The sequence below is a fragment of the Rhizophagus irregularis genome, chromosome 23, assembly GCF_026210795.1.
Source record: "Rhizophagus irregularis chromosome 23, complete sequence".
NCBI classification, from domain to species: Eukaryota; Fungi; Glomeromycota; class Glomeromycetes; order Glomerales; family Glomeraceae; genus Rhizophagus; species Rhizophagus irregularis.
The window spans coordinates 3,380,045-3,397,155 of record NC_089451.1 but is presented as its reverse complement, the minus strand read 5'-3'; the positions used below and the strand labels follow the sequence as shown (position 1 = coordinate 3,397,155).

The 17,111-nt window shown below is 21.8% G+C and overlaps 1 protein-coding gene across 1 annotated transcript; it reads left to right on the top strand.

The window, feature by feature from the left end:
• Nucleotides 1-15,145: 15,145 nt before the first annotated feature.
• On the top strand, nt 15,146-15,852 carry OCT59_015677 (uncharacterized protein; the record flags this gene model as incomplete). The annotated part of the gene is made up of 2 exons (XM_066140190.1): nt 15,146-15,617; nt 15,782-15,852. The coding sequence occupies 2 exons, from the start codon at nt 15,146-15,148 to the stop codon at nt 15,850-15,852; spliced, it is 543 nt and encodes a 180-aa protein (XP_066002996.1).
• Between the last annotated feature and the right edge of the window lie 1,259 nt (nt 15,853-17,111).

The following is a 17,111-nucleotide window of genomic DNA, read 5'->3' as shown; positions in this document are numbered from 1 at the left end:
CATATAATTTAAATTAACTAAATTACTAAATTCTTTATTTAATATACCATTTAATAATATAGCATGTAAGTTATTTATTTAATTCTATTATTAACTTATTTATATAATATTTATATATAATTTAGACTAACTAAATTTTTTATTTAATAAACTATTTAATAATATAGTATGTAAGTTATTTATTTAATTCTTTTTATTACTTATTTATATAATATTTACATATAATTTATTAAAACTGACTAAATTCTTTATTTAAAATAGTTTGTAAGTTATAAGCTATTTATTTAATTTTATTGTTACTAATTTATACATATAATTTAAATTAATTATATTCTCTATTTAAAAATTTTTTTAATTTATTTTAGTTATTTTTGCTGGTAAATTACAAGTTATTTTTATTTATTTAATTTTGTTATTATTTATCTATATAATATTTATATATAATTTAAACTAACTAATTATTTAATAATATAGTGTGTAAGTTATTATTTAATTTTATTATTACTGATTTACAGTCAACGCTCGTTATAGTGAAGCTCGTTATAGTAAATTTGGCTTATAGTGAACTTTTTTATTCCCCCAGTTCACTTACTAATAAATCTTATTCATTATAGTAAACTTACTAATAAAGTCTCGATATTAGATATAGTAAACTTTTTAAAAATTTTATATAGAACGTATATTATAAATTTATATTCGTTATAGTAAATATCACGTGAAATCATTAGGTATATTGTTCACAAATCACTTTAAACACAAAAATTAGGATTAGAATTTCACTCTATTATTAATATTATTTGTATAAGGAATTAAATTTACAAGATCATACTATGAAATGCCAATAGAACTATTATTAGATAACACAGAATTGGAAATTCTTAAGGCTTTAAAATCAAAATTAAATACTTTTGTTAAAAGAAACTTTTTATTGTATTAATATACTAAGGTTTACTATAAAGAAATCTTTCATGTTTGTGAATATTCGTTATAGTGAACGAAAATGAGGGTTCACTATAACGAGCTTTGACTTTATATAATATTTATATACATTTTAAATTAAAAAGTCTATTTAAAAAATTATTTAATAATTTAGGCAGTAAGTTATTTATTACATATTTACATAATATTTACATGTAATTTAAACTAACCAAATTCTTTATTTAAAAAATTATTTTGTAATTCTATTTAGTTTGTAAGTTATAAGCTATTTATTTAATTTTATGGTTACTAGTAATTTATACATCATATAATTTAAATTAATTAAATTCTCTATTTAAAAATTATTTCTGATTTATTTTAGTTATTTTAGCTGGTAAATTACAAGTTTTATTTAATTTTGTTTTTATTTATTTATAATAGTATTTATGTATAATTTAAACTAACTTAATTCTTTATTTAAAAAATTATCTTGTAATTTTAATTTTATTGTTACTAATTTATTCATATAATTTAAATTAATTAAATTCTCTATTTAAAAATTATTTTTTAATTTATTTTAGTTATTTTTGCTGGTAAATTACAATTTATCGTTATTTGTTTTTATTTATTTATATAATATTTATATATAATTTAAACTAACAATTATTTAATAATATAGTGGGTAAGTTATTTAATTTAATTTTATTATTACTGATTTATATAATATTTATATACAATTTAAATTAAAAAAAATTATTTAATAATTTAGGCAGTAAGTTATTTATTTAATTATTACTTATTTATATTAACATAATTCTTTATTTAAAAAATTATTTTGTAATTTATTTAGTTTGTAAGTTACAAACTATTAATTTTATTGTTGCTAATTTATATAATATTTGCATATAATTTAATTGATTAAATTCTCTATTTAAAAATTATTTTTTAATTTATTTTAGCTATATTTGTTGGTAAATTACAAGTTATTGTCATTTATTTAATTTTGTTATTATTTATTTATATAATATTTAAACTAACTAAATTTTTTATTTAATAGATAGTAAGTTATAAGTTATTTATTAAATTCTATTATTGCTTATTTATATAATACTTATTTATAATTCAAACTAAATTTTTTATTTAAAAAATTAAATAATATAGAAGGTAAATTATTATTTAATTCTATTATTACTTATTTATATAATACTTATATATAATTAAACTAATTAATTTCTTTATTTAAAAATTATTAAATAATATAGTATGTAAGTTATTTATTTAATTCTATTATTACTTATTTACATAATATTTATTTATTAACTGAATTCTTTCATTTAAAAAAGCATTGGCTACTTCTGCTGGTAAATTATAAATTATTTATTTAATTTTATTAATAATTTATTACTTATTTACAGAGAAAAGCCAAAATTACCTGGACATTTATTGTATATTTTTCGATCTAGTGATTGTTTTTTATGATTTTAGATTCATGCATCTATCTCACTGAAAGGATTCAAATGATAATAACTGAATTTTTTGGGAGATTAATATTTAGCACTTTAAATTGTTTAGATATATTTTGCTCTGGTAATTAGATTTTCATAAATTAAATTCATCTCAATAAGATGATCCAAATGGTGGTAAATTTATAATATTCTGATTGATATTAACTGAGACACTGAGTTATAGTAATTTAATTATTTTATATTTTTTGTTATATAAATTGTAAAATTTATGCATTAATTGGATTCATATTTCCAAAAGAATTCTGAAATGACATAAGTAATTAAAATATAGTAGAAATTTGTTTATTATTATTATTAATACAAAATTATACGTTTTTTATATCACATTAACATGATCTGCATAATTTTAAGTGTTCAGATAATTTTGGCCACTATCTTTATATAATATTTGCAAATAATTTAAACTAACTAAATTCTTTATTTAAAAAATCATTTAATAATATAGGGAGTAAGTTATTTATTTAAGGGGAGCGTGTAGTCACGTGATTTTTATTATGATCAACATGGCACAAAATTTAGGAATCCGAATCGGAAATTTTTAAGGGCGTCTCATAAATCCAGCCAGAATAGGATCACAGAATCCTACCAAAATTATAAAAATATTTTATTTTTTTTTTTGTAATACAATATAAATTTTTTGTAACTCTCATTTCAATAAAAAACTCCAACACCGATTTTGTGCTATTTCTATGGCATTTTCGGTAATTCCTTCTATTATTACTTTACCGGACAATTGTGTAGAACTTGTACTTGTATTTACTTTTTTTAAATCAATACGAACTTTTACCAAATTTTTTATAATTAAATTGTCAAGTAAACGAGAAATATCTTCAAATCGCCGAAGAGTTTTGTTGTAATCTTGTTTGTAAATCGGTAAAGAACTGAGTTGCTTTTCTTTGATATTATTGTTATTTGCTTTAGCAAAAACATGAATAATATCGATAGGTAAAGTAAGTTGATTTCTCATTCCCAAAAATTCTGTCACAGCGATAATAACTTTCAGTAAATGAATTACATCATTTTTAATATTTTCAGATTTTGGAAGATCTTTAAAATAGTTTATGCAACAATCACATTTTGTACACCGCGGAATTTTGGAATCGGATTGCCATGAATGGTAAGCTGCAAGTTGTTGGGCACGACATTCATAAATACTCTCACAATAAGTAACCATTTCAAATATCTTCCTTTGCCCCTTGTTTAGATATTGTGTGCGTTCAAGAGATGTAGATTCATTATTATCGAAATCACTATAAAGAAAACTATTTATTAAATAAGTTTTTTATTTGTAATGAAAGAAATTCACAGTACCTTTCACGGCCTCCTGTAATTATGGTATATACAGTTTTAATATCATTTCGGGAATAAAACAAAATGCTTTGTGCTGGATTTCCATCACGACCTGCACGTCCGGATTCTTGTATAAAATTACCTATGTAATAAAAAGAAAAAGGTAAATTTTCTTATAACTGATATTTTAACAAATAATATACAGTAAATCCTAACTTATACTAGACGGAAATGTATAATGTACAACAGTGCGAATATTAGGTGAATTTACGCCCAACCCAAAAGCATTTGTTGCTATCATGACTTTTAGTAGTCGAGATTTCCATTGAAGCATAACTTGATCTCTTTCAAAACTTTCAAGACCTCCGTGATAAGTGCCAATTGCTGTGCCTTTTAGTTTGTCTTGCAATAAAGGTAATATTTCATTGCATATACCTGGAGAAGAACAATAAATTATGCATTGACCATCACTAATTTCATTAACAATTTTAGCTATTTCCACTAAATTTCTTTCACGGGTACTCTTTTTTTTCACTATATATTCAATTTCAGGACGGGAAAAGCATGAACTGCGAATCACATTAAAGTTTACAGAATTAATATTGAGGTTTTGACGAATTACTTCTGCATCATCTTGGGAACAAGTGGCAGTAAGAAGTAAAATGGAAGTGGATGGAAAAAACTCTTTTAAGCAGCCTAGCTTCCCCCATTCAGGCCTAATAAAATAATGTAAGAAGTTTAGATTAATATATATATATATATATATATAAAAGAAATTGTAATTCTTACCTGTAATGGTTATATTCCAGTATACAATGGGCTTCATCTATTACAAATCTAACGCCTATTTCTCCATGAACTTTTCTTAACATATTACGAAAACCTTGATTGAGCATTAGTTTTTCTGGTGTTATCAATAATATTTTGAGCATTTTACTCACGATTTCTTGAAAAACTTTCTCTTGGTATTCCAATGATTGTCCTGTTGTTGCGTAAAGCCCTGCACATGGTATTCCAACTTTGATTAATTCGTTCTGAAGTAAAGATAAAGGCAAGTTAATATTTTTAAAATATAATCACTAAATCTTACACAATTACCACTTGATCTAAAATTAATGCTTTCAAAGGTGAAATCACTACTGTCAATCCAGAAAAAATCAAACTGGATGCTGCGTAACAAAAGGTTTTGCCACCTCCTGTTTGAATTAATGCAAAAACATCCTGACCTTGGGTATATGATTGAATAACTTCTCGTTGATATAAGCGGAATGAAGAAAATTGAAATATATGTTGAAGAATAAATTGATCTGGAGGAATTATTTGAACAGGTAATTTTGAAGTTGGTTGATATGATTCATTAATAATTCTATCATGGTATCCCATTTGAATATAATAATTACATAATTTACATAAGCCACTAGATGTGTATTTGGGAAAAGAGCGGCAACATATACATTTGACTGTAGTGGAAAAGTTTTTGATATAACAAGCAAATGAGGGTGTAAATTCTTCATATTGTTGTATTCTTTTTTGAAACTGGCGACCATAAGGTACTAATTCTTGACTAAAGTCAAAAGATTCTAATTCATTTCGTTGATTTAATATTTTTTCACCTTTTTCTTTTGTCTTTTGTGCTAACTTTTCATTATTACGTTCTCTATTTGCCTGTCTTTCTTCTTGTATCTTCCTAATATTTATTATATCATTCTCAGAATAACTCCCCACTCCTACGGTGTAAATAAATTCCAAAAGATTTGCAATTCCCTCATTGTTTTGGATTACAGCCAGAGAATAGCGAGCTGCAAATGACTTCCAATAATCAATTAATTTAGAAAGATAAACTAATTTAGTTCTATTGAATGATTCATTAGATGAAGTGCGAATTTCTGTTACTAAACCTTGGCCTTTTGGTAATTGAAAGATTGTAAGTAAAAATTGGCGGAATGCATATCGTTGATTTTCAGTATATGTAATTAGATTAGGTTCTTTCAATTCAATATCAGGATTTTCTTTGATCCAGCAAACCTCTGGCCAGCATAAAGAATGATTGCCACAAAGATGTCTAACTAATCCCTCTACTTGAACATACTTCAATTCATCTTCGCTAGGAGTATCTATTTCTTTATCAGCTTTTCTTGCACCAGCAGCATAAATGCATCCATTAAAATACTGCATTATCACTTGCTCAAAAGAACGCCACTGTACATTCTTTACTATAATAAAAATAAGGTGAATTTAGTTAATAATTAAATTCCATTTATTGAATTTATATTTTTAAACATACTGACCAATTTTGCTACGTATTAATTTTGCAACATGTTTTAAGTCAGCAAATATTTGGTTAACTATTGCTACTGTGCCGAGTGTTTTATTACTTTCCAAATCTCCATCTATTCCGATATCAAGTAGCAGATCAAATTCTTCCAAAATTGGTGTAACTTTTTGAAGAATAGCAATTAATATTGCGTGTTCCATTTGTCTGGAGCTTTTGTCATGATTGCCCTTATGTACAATAACACTCTCACCATTTTTCTTGCATTTACGCGATTTTTCAACAAAATAAAATCCAAGAATGGGTCTGTGAGGATATCCATCTAATTTTTTTGAAAAGATAAATTCTCCGCTGGCCTGATTTGCATTTCTTACATGTGACCATGACACATCAAAACTTACTGGCAGAATTTTTTCATTTATTTGCTTTATATATTCACATGTCAATCGAAGAGCTTTGTTTGCACTTTCTTCTGCCTTTTTACAAATCGGATGGAAGATTTTTTTTTGATTTTCATGGTGAGATTTTTTGGTAAGTTGCTGGGTTATTCCAAGTGTTGCTAATATCATTTCAAGTGATTGACGATTGATTCCTCCTACTAATCCACTACTTGCCACTGCTAAAGAAAAGTTTGAAGAAGTTTCATTGGAATATTCTGTATATTTCCCACAATCACATGTAATTGAAACTTTGAAAGTGAATCCTATAGAACAAACACTATATTGACGTTTAGAATCAAGCATTGTAAAGCATTGCGAACATGGTTGAGACAATACTAGTCGGAGGAATTGGTCTGTATTAATGAGCATAGTGGTACCTATATTTGATTCTTGTATTAAATTTGAAACCTTACTCTCGATATTTTCTTTATTTTCTTGTAGGTTAACAATAAAAGGATTCATTGCCTGTTCATGTTCAACTAATTTATTTTCTGTACGCTTTAATTTTTTTTTCAGATTTCTTTTTTCGTTAAGTTCTGAAGCATATTCACATACAAGTGCTTGGGTCGATTTAGGAGTCATGGGAAGACCATTAGAACTGATTAAAATACCCGAATTGATTTTTACTGTATTAGAAGTTGTTGAAGTAGATATATTATTTTCTAAATTTTCACATAAACTACTTGCTTTTCGTTTCATTTTATTTTTTATTCTATTTGTAGTTACAATCGCATTATGAGCCTGTTTAACTTGAGTGAATAAATTTGGAAACGTCATATTAATTACATTCCTGAGTTGAATCACAATTTCCAAAATATTGAGTCCTATTAAAGCAGGAATTGAAACGCGACCATCTATATTGAGATAATGAATCAATCCATGAAAAAAATTACGATGGGAGGATCTGTGTACACAATCAGTAAGAGAAATATCATCTTCATAATCTTCATACATATAAATTAAATTATTGTTGCTGTCTTTAGTAATTGCAAGTCGTAAGAGTTTTTTTTTCCAAAGAATTATTACTGTATAACCAACTAATAAAGGAACCCAAGTACTTGTAGAGTTATCTTTTGGATAATTATGTACTGTTAAAGCAAGGTATGGAGTAGTTGTTGAAGAACTAGAAGTAACAAGTTCGTTGTGTATATCCAAAGCTTCCAAAGGTACGGATTTGTCAAATACAAGCCAACTATTATTATATGGTCGCTGGTAACTTTCGAAATGCGGATTCCTTTGGCATAAAATTTGATACCATTTCCGTAAAGGCATGTCTAAATAGTAGAATAACAATAAAGTTAAAATTTGGAAAGTGTAAATAATAAATAAAAGCATAATATCGTTTTTGAAATAAAATTTGGGTAACTAAAAAATCCCGGCAAATAGGATTCTGAACTTTTATATAGCGATTCTGAACTTTTTTTGAACTTCTTTTGATATTTTCTTCTAAAATATAATATGTAAGTCTATATAAAAACTGTACCTGACGAAACTTTAGGTTCTAAAAAATGAGAAAAAGTGGTTTTTATTTTTATATTGTTTATTTGATTATCACGTTGACTTTGACGCGAAAATCTAAAACCGCAGAAAAATTTTTGACGCCGATCAATCTTATATTAAAAATCACGTGACTACACACTCCCCTTAATTTGATTATTACTTTTTTATATAATATTATATATAATCTAAACTAACTAATTTCTTTATTTAAAATACTATTTAATAATATAGTATGTAAGTTATTTATTTAATTCTATTATTAACTGATTTATATGATATTTACATATAATTTAAACTAATCAAATTCTTTATTTAAATAATATAGTGTGTAAGTTCTATTATTAATTATTTATATAATATTTACATACAATTAAACTAACTAAATTCTTTATTAATAGGGAGTAAGTTATAAGTTATTCATTCAATTATATAAGTAATTTAAATTAACTAAATTTTTTATTTAAAAAATTATTTAATAATATAGAAGGTAATTTATTTATTTTAATCCTATTATTACTTATTGTTATAATATTTTTATATAATTAAGTTATTTATTTAATTCTATTATTACTTATTTATATAATATTTATTCTTTATTTAAAAAATTATTTAATAATATACAGTAACTCGTAAGTTAACCCAAAGATAAGATTTTCTGGTAATTTTTATCTTTAAGGGGAAAAAATTTTAGTCGATCATCCCATTTTGACCAGATTTTCGCCAAAATTTTCCCATTCCATTTTTAAAAATCACCACATGCACAGTTGCCGTGGATACGAAAAAAATTGCCTTTTTGGTAAAAAAGTCTCCAGTTAATCTTTATATTATTATGTACTTGTACATGTACATGAACATGAACATGAACATGAACATGTACAGTACATGTACATGTACAGAGAAAGTAAACATTCACTATGGAAACTTTTTGCGCTGAGTTTAACTGTGCTGCTCAAAAAGAATGTTAATTTGACAGATCATGAAATAGTATGTTGATCATTTTTTATTAAAATGTGAAAAAAAAAAATTTTTTTTTTAATCAAAAACGTCAAAAATTTGACGTTTTTGTGATTGAAAAATCAAAAAAAAATCAATTTTTTTTAATCAAAACGTCAGACTTGACGTTTTTGTGATTGAAAAATCAAAAAAAAATAATTTTTTTTAATCAAAACGTCAGACTTGACGTTTTTGTGATTGAAAAATCAAAAATAATTGATTTTTTTTAATCAAAAACGTCAAAATAATTGATTTTTTTAATCAACTTGACGTTTCTGTGATTAAAAAATCAAAAAAAAATGATTTTTTTAATCAAAAACGTCAGACTTGACGTTTTTGTGATTAAAAAATCATTTTTTTTTTGATTTTTATTAGCTAAGAACGTCAGACTTGACGTTTTTGTTATTAAAAATCAAGAAAATTTGATTTTTATTAGCTAAGAACGTCAGACTTGACGTTTTTGTTATTAAAAATCAAGAAAATTTGATTTTTATTAGCTAAGAACGTCAGACTTGACGTTTTTGTTATTAAAAATCAAGGAAAAATGATTTTTATTAGCTAAGAACGTCAGACTTGACGTTTTTGTTATTAAAAATCAAGAAAATTTGATTTTTATTAGCTAAGAACGTCAGACTTGACGTTTTTGTTATTAAAAATCAAGGAAAAATGATTTTTATTAGCTAAGAACGTCAGACTTGACGTTTTTGTTATTAAAAATCAAGAAAATTTGATTTTTATTAGCTAAGAACGTCAGACTTGACGTTTTTGTTATTAAAAATCAAGGGAAAATGATTTTTATTAGCTAAAAACGTCAGACTTGACGTTTTTGTTATTAAAAATCAAGGAAATTTGATTTTTATTAGCTAAAAACGTCAGACTTGACGTTTTTGTTATTAAAAATCAAGGAAATTTGATTTTTATTAGCTAAAAACGTCAGACTTGACGTTTTTGTTATTAAAAATCAAGGGAAAATGATTTTTATTAGCTAAAAACGTCATACTTGACGTTTTTGTTAGCTAAAAATCAAAAAAAATAGTGTACTTTTGTAAAAGTATACTAATAAATTAATAAAAAATTTTTTTATAAACAATAGATTGTGTTTAGTGAGATTTATAAAAAAATTTAATGAGACTTTTTTTTAATAATAGTTTGGTATAAAAAAATTTTCTAGGATTTTTTATTTTTAATAATATAATAGTATAGTACAATAGATAGATATAATAAAATTTTCTGGAATTTATTTTAATAACAATAGGTATGATAACATTTTTGGTGATTTTTTTTTAATATTAAACAATAGATTGGTATCATAGTACAATAGATTTATTTAATAAGATTTTTGTGATTTTTTTAATAACAATAAATTGGTAATAACAATCATTAACTTATTAAGTTAATAATTGTTTTTTAGTAAAATTTTTTCCAGTAATACTAATACTATTAATAGGTAATAGATAACTTAATAAACTTTTATAAAATAGATTAAGATATATAAAAAAAATTTGAGATTTTTTTAACAATAGATTGGTATAGTACAATGAATAGATATAAAAAAATTTTCTGAATTTTTTTTTTTAATAATAGATTGATATAAATATATTTTCTGAACTTTTTTTTTAACAATAGAGTCATTAGATCAATATAAAAAATTTTTTGATAACAACAGATTGGTATGTTATAACTTATAATGGATAGATATAAAGAATTTTCTAAGATTTTTTATTAATACAATAGATCAGTTTCTGGAATTTTTTATGACAAATTAATTGGTATAGTACAAAAGATACTAGGTATAAAATTTCTTGGGATTTATTTTAACAACAATAGGTATGATAAAATTTTTGGTGACTTTTTTTTAATAACAATAGATTGGTAATAGACAATTATTACTGCGACTAGTAATTATTGAAAACCAATATGATTTGCCAATTCATTATCAGTTCAGTTTTTAATGTTTTTGCAACATTTTTTATTGTCTATTACCAATCTATTGTTATTAAAAAAAAACACAAAAAATTTTATTAAATCAATCCATTGTACTATACCATCCATTGTACTATGATACCAATCTATTATTGTTATTAAAAAAAATAATCACCAAAAATTTAGCATACCTATTGTTATTAATATAAATCTCAGAAAATTTTATTATATCTATCTATTGTACTATACCATTAAAAAAATCTTGGAAAATTTTTTTATTAACCTTATTAAATGTAATCTATTGTTTTATTTATATTACTTATCAGTAATATTAGTGTTACTGTGAACTATAAAAAAAATCTTACTAAAAACAATTATTAACTTCAGTTAATAAGTTAATTGTTTATTACCAATATATTGGTATTAAAAAAAAATCATAGAAAATTTTTTTATACCAAACTATTATTAAAAAAAAATCTCATTAAATTTTTTTATAAATCTCACTAACACAATCTATTGTTATAAAAAAATCTTTTATTAATTTATTAGTATACTTTCAAAAATAAACTCACTCACTATATCCAAAAGTACACTAGTTATTTAATTACTTATTTGTATAATATTTATATATAATTTAAACTAACTAATTTCTTATTTAATAAATTATTTAAATAATATAGTTTGTAAGTTATTTATTCAATTCTATTATTACTTATTTATATAATAATATATACAATATAAACTAACTGAATTCTTTATTTTTTAATAATATAGGGAGTAAGTTATTTATTTAATTCGATTATTACTCATTCATATAATATTTATATATAATCTAAACTAACTAAATTCTTTATTTAAAATACTATTTAATAATATAGTATGTAAGTTATTTATTTAATTCTATTATTAACTGATTTATATGGTATTAATGTATAATTTAAACTAATTAAATTCAAATTATTTTGTAATTTATTTAGTCAGTAAATTATAAATTATTTATTTAATTCTATTATTACTTAATATTTATATATAATTTAAACTAACTAAATTTTTTTTATTAAAAAATTATTTTGTAACTTATTTTAGTTGGTAAGTTATTTATTTAATTCTATTATTATTATTTTAATTTGTAATATTTATATATAATTTAAACTAGCTGAATTCTTTATTTAAAAATTTTTAGTAATATGTTATTTAATTTTATTATACTTATTTATATAATATTTACATATAATTTAAACTAACTAATTTCTTTATTTAAAAAATTATTTTGTAATTTATTTTAGTTGGTAAGGCATAAGTTATTTATTTGATACTATTATTATTACTTATTTATATAATATTTACATACAATTTAAAATTTAAATTAATTAAATTCTTTACTTAAATAGAATGTAAGTTATTTATTTAATTCTATTATTACTTATTTATATAATTTTAGATGGTGATAATTAAAAATATGATAAATAATATTTACATATAATTTAAGCTAACTAAATTCTTTATTTAAAAAACTATTTTGTAATTTATTTTAGTTGGTAAGGCATAAGTTATTTATTTAACTCTATTATTACTTATTATTTATATAATATTTATATATAATTTAAACTAACTAAATTCTTTATTTAAATAATATAGTGGGTAAGTTCTATTATTACTTATTTATATAATATTAACATATAATTTTAACTAATTAAATTCTTTAAAAAAATTATTTAGGGTGTAAGTTATTTATTTTAATTCTATTATTATTTATTTATGATTTAAAAACTAAATTCTTTATTTGAAATTATTTAATAATACAGGGTGTAAGTTATTTATTTAATTCTATTATTACTTATTTATATATATTTGCATATAGTTTAAACTAATCAAATTCTTTATTTAAAAATTAAATGATATAGTTTGTAAGTTATTTATTTAATTCTATTATTATTTATTTATATAATATTTATATATAATTTAAACTGACTGAATTCTTTATTTAAATAATATAGTGTGTAAGTTCTATTATTACTTATTTATAATATTAGCATATAATTTAAACTAATTAAATTCTTTATTTAAAAAATTATTTAGGGTGTAAGTTATTTATTTTAATTCTATTATTATTTATTTATAATTTAAAACTAACTAAATTCTTTATTTAATAAATTATTTAAATAATATAGTTTGTAAGTTATTTACTTAATTCTGTTATTACTTATTTATATAATATTTTACATATAATTTAAGCTGATTGAGTTTTTTATTTAATAGTTTGTAAGTTATAAGTTATTTATTTAATTCTATTATTATTATTTATATATTTTACATATAATTTAAACTAATTAAATTTTTTATTTAATAGATTGTAAGTTATAAGTGATTCATTCAGTTCTATTATTATTTATTTATATAATGTTTTACATATAATTTAAAATAATTAAATTTTTTATTTAATAGTTCGTAAGTTATAAGTTATTCATTTAGTTTTATAGGTAGTTTAAATTAACTAAATTTTTTATTTAAAAAATTAAATGATATAGATTGTAGGTTATTTATTTAATTCTATTATTACTTATTTATATAATTTAAACTAATTAAATTCTTTATTTAAAAATTATTTAGGGTGTAAGTTATATAAATTCTATTATTAATTATTTATAATTTAAACTAACTAAATTCTTTATTTAAAATTATTTAATAATACAGGGCGTAAGTTATTTTTTATTCTATTATTGTTTATTTATATAATATTTACATATAATTTAAACTAACTAAAGTTTTTATTCAAAAAATTATTTAATAATATAGAAAGTAAGTTATTTATTTAATTCTATTATTACTTATTTATATAATACTATTTACATATAATTTAAACTAATTAAATTTTTTATTTAAAAATTATTTAATAATATCTGATATAGTAAGTAAGTTGTTTTATATTTATTCTATTATTACTTATTTATATAATATTTATATATAATTTAAACTAACTAAAATTTTTTATTTAAAAAAATATTTAATAATATAGAAAGTAAGTTATTTATTTAATTCTATTATTACTTCTTTATATAATATTTATATATAATTTAAACAAACTAATTTTTATTTAAAAACTATTTAATAATATAGGAAGTAAGTTATTTATTTAATTTTATTATTACTAATTTAATATAATATTTACATATAATTTAAACTAATTAAATTCTTTATTTAATTAATAATATAGGAGGTAAGTTATTTATTTAATCCTATTATTACTTATTTATATAATATTTGCATATAATTTAAATTATCTAAATTCTTTATTTAAAAATATTTATGATATAGCTTGTAAGTTTTTTGTTTTTATATTTTACATAATATTTATTTGCTAACTGGATTCTTTATTCACTTTTACAGTTGGTAAGTTGTAAATTATAGGTTATTATATATATTTGTCCAAAAATTAAAACTTTATATTATATTAAATTCCTATTTAAATTTTAGAGTAAGTGTTAATTATGAATTTAATTTTTGGTGTAAATTTTAATATAAACTATAATATAATTTTAATTATTTAAATTTATAGATTTGGGAAAAGTGGGAATGCAATTATAGATGATTTTATTCTTAAAAAAAAATTAAAATGGATTCCTTATAATAAATTTCAAAATATTGAATATCTTAATGAAGGAGGATTTGGTACTATATATAAAGCTATTTGGTCAAATAATGATGGAAATAAAGATGTAATTCTTAAATGTCACAAGAATTTAAATGAGAATTTAAATGAATTTTTAAATGAGGTATGATAGTATATTATTATTTTTTTAATTTAAATTGTAATTTATTTATATTAATATATTAATATTATTTTTTTATAGTGGATATATCATGAAAAATGTTTAAGTTCAAGTGATATTATTAATTTTCATGGATTTACAGAAGATTCAAGCATTCCAAAATATATGGTAGTAATGGATTATGCAAACAAAGGTGATTTAAGAGGAAATTTGATGGAAATAATGAAAAATCATTGGAAGCAAAAATTATGCATGTTGTATGAAATTATTTCTGGACTTAATGAAATACATAAAAATAATCTTACTCATTGTGATTTTCATGATGGCAATATTTTAAATCATAATGTTAAGAATAAGGATAAAATTTATATTAGTGATTTAGGATTATGTAGACCTGTAAAATCAATTTTGAAAAGGTATGATATTTATGGTGTTATGTCATTTATGGCACCTGAAGTTTTAAGAGGTAAACCTTATACTCCGGCTAGTGATATATATAGTTTTTCTATGATTATGTGGGAATTTACATCTGGAGTGCCACCATTTAATAATAGAGCACATGATATTTACCTTAGTTTAGATATTTGTAAAGGTGAACGTCCTGAAATTATTGAAAATACTCCACAATGCTATGTAGATTTAATGAAAAAATGTTGGGATGAAGATCCATTAAAAAGGCCATCTGCTAAGGAAGTATTAGATATTATTGAAAAATGGATTTATCTTCCTACAAGAAAGAAAATTGAAGATATTAATGAAGAATTAAAACACAGTATTATGGAATTTATAGATGCACTACCAATTGGGCAGCATAACAATTTTGCTATTGAATCTCATCCACAAACATGTTATACAAGTCGCTTATTTGATTTTACTAGTAAAAAATTGAATGAAATTCTTGAAAGTGAAGATTTACGAATAATACTAAGTGATGATGAAATTCTTGAAAATGTAGTAAGTGATGATTTGAATAATTATAGAATTGGTATGTATAAATAAATATGAAAAAGGTAAATTTGCAAATTGTTTATGTGAAATTAATTTTTATTTATTGTCCGGAGCGAAGCGAAGGACTATATATGTTTACGCACTATGATGATCTATGGAAATAACGTGTAAATTTTCAATCACGTGAGTTTCTCTGTCCAGGAATTCCAAGGCGTTATGCTGCTAATCAGCAGAAAATTACCGGAATTCCAAGGCGTTATGCTGCTAATTAGTAGAATATCGCTACATCTTTATTATTATACCTCGCTCCGGACTTACAACGGTTCCCGTTTCCTAGTATAAATTATTTAGGTGTTTAATACAAATGAAATTAAAAGATTTGTAGTTTTTTAAGTGATATTTGATATGATGTACTCAACAGAAATTTTTTTTTTTTATTCTTATTAGATTTATTTAAACACTAAGACTAGAGTAGTAAAATATTTACAAGTTTCTTAGTTTGTAATTTGAATAATTCCTTTTTTTTCATAGCTTATCCAAGTATTAAATATTTATATTCTTTTTTACTATTTTACTTAGAATTATTTAAACACTAAGACTAGAGTAATAAAAATTTTACAAGTTTCTTAGTTTTTAATTTGAATAAATCATTTTTATAACCTTTCCAATTATTAAATGTAACATCATAAAATAACCATTTGTCTGTAATGTCAATTTAAATAAATATTTGACAGTATTTTAATCACCAAATTTATTAATGAACAGTCAAAAATGGGCTCTAAAAAGTTTTTTGTACCCCAAATCTTGCGTCTAACCAATTTTCCCATTATCTAACCAATTTTCCAGTGTTAAAGGCGCGTCATTATTTGACATTTTTTAGGAAAAAAGCCTAATGTTCCTAAGTTAATTTTAATTCCTGAAGCGCACAGGGTTTTTGCTAAATTTCATAAATCCGGCGTAATGAGTTATTAAAATAAGTATAAAGTATAAACCCATTCCAATGTATAAAATTAAAAATAAATAATGTAAAATTTTTTATAGATGATTTATTTAAATATTTTTGGAACTATACCAGCTGGATTGTATTATGCATCAGTTATTTATCTTGATACAATACACAAAAAAAGGTTATGTAGAGGTTTTATTATTTCGATAAAAAAAGTAGAATGTTGCAGTTACCAATTTAAGCCTATTGCAAGTCATGATCAGGTTAGATTTTCTACTAAATGATTTTTTGACATTCTTGTAAATGATTTTGCTCATCACCTTTACACGTATGATTTGTACAAATTCTTTTTTTTAAAAAAATAAATACTTTTTTTTTAATTGAAATGATAGAATTTTTCTTCAAAATGCGACTTCTGATGATCACCACGCAATGCATTTTCTTATATTGATACCAAACGTTAATTCTTAATTTACTTAGAAATTTCATATATTTCCGTTTTAATCAGCGGCAAAGAAAATGATACTAGGTTATTATTTTCTTATCATAATTATAACAAATAATATTAATAAACCATATTAATAT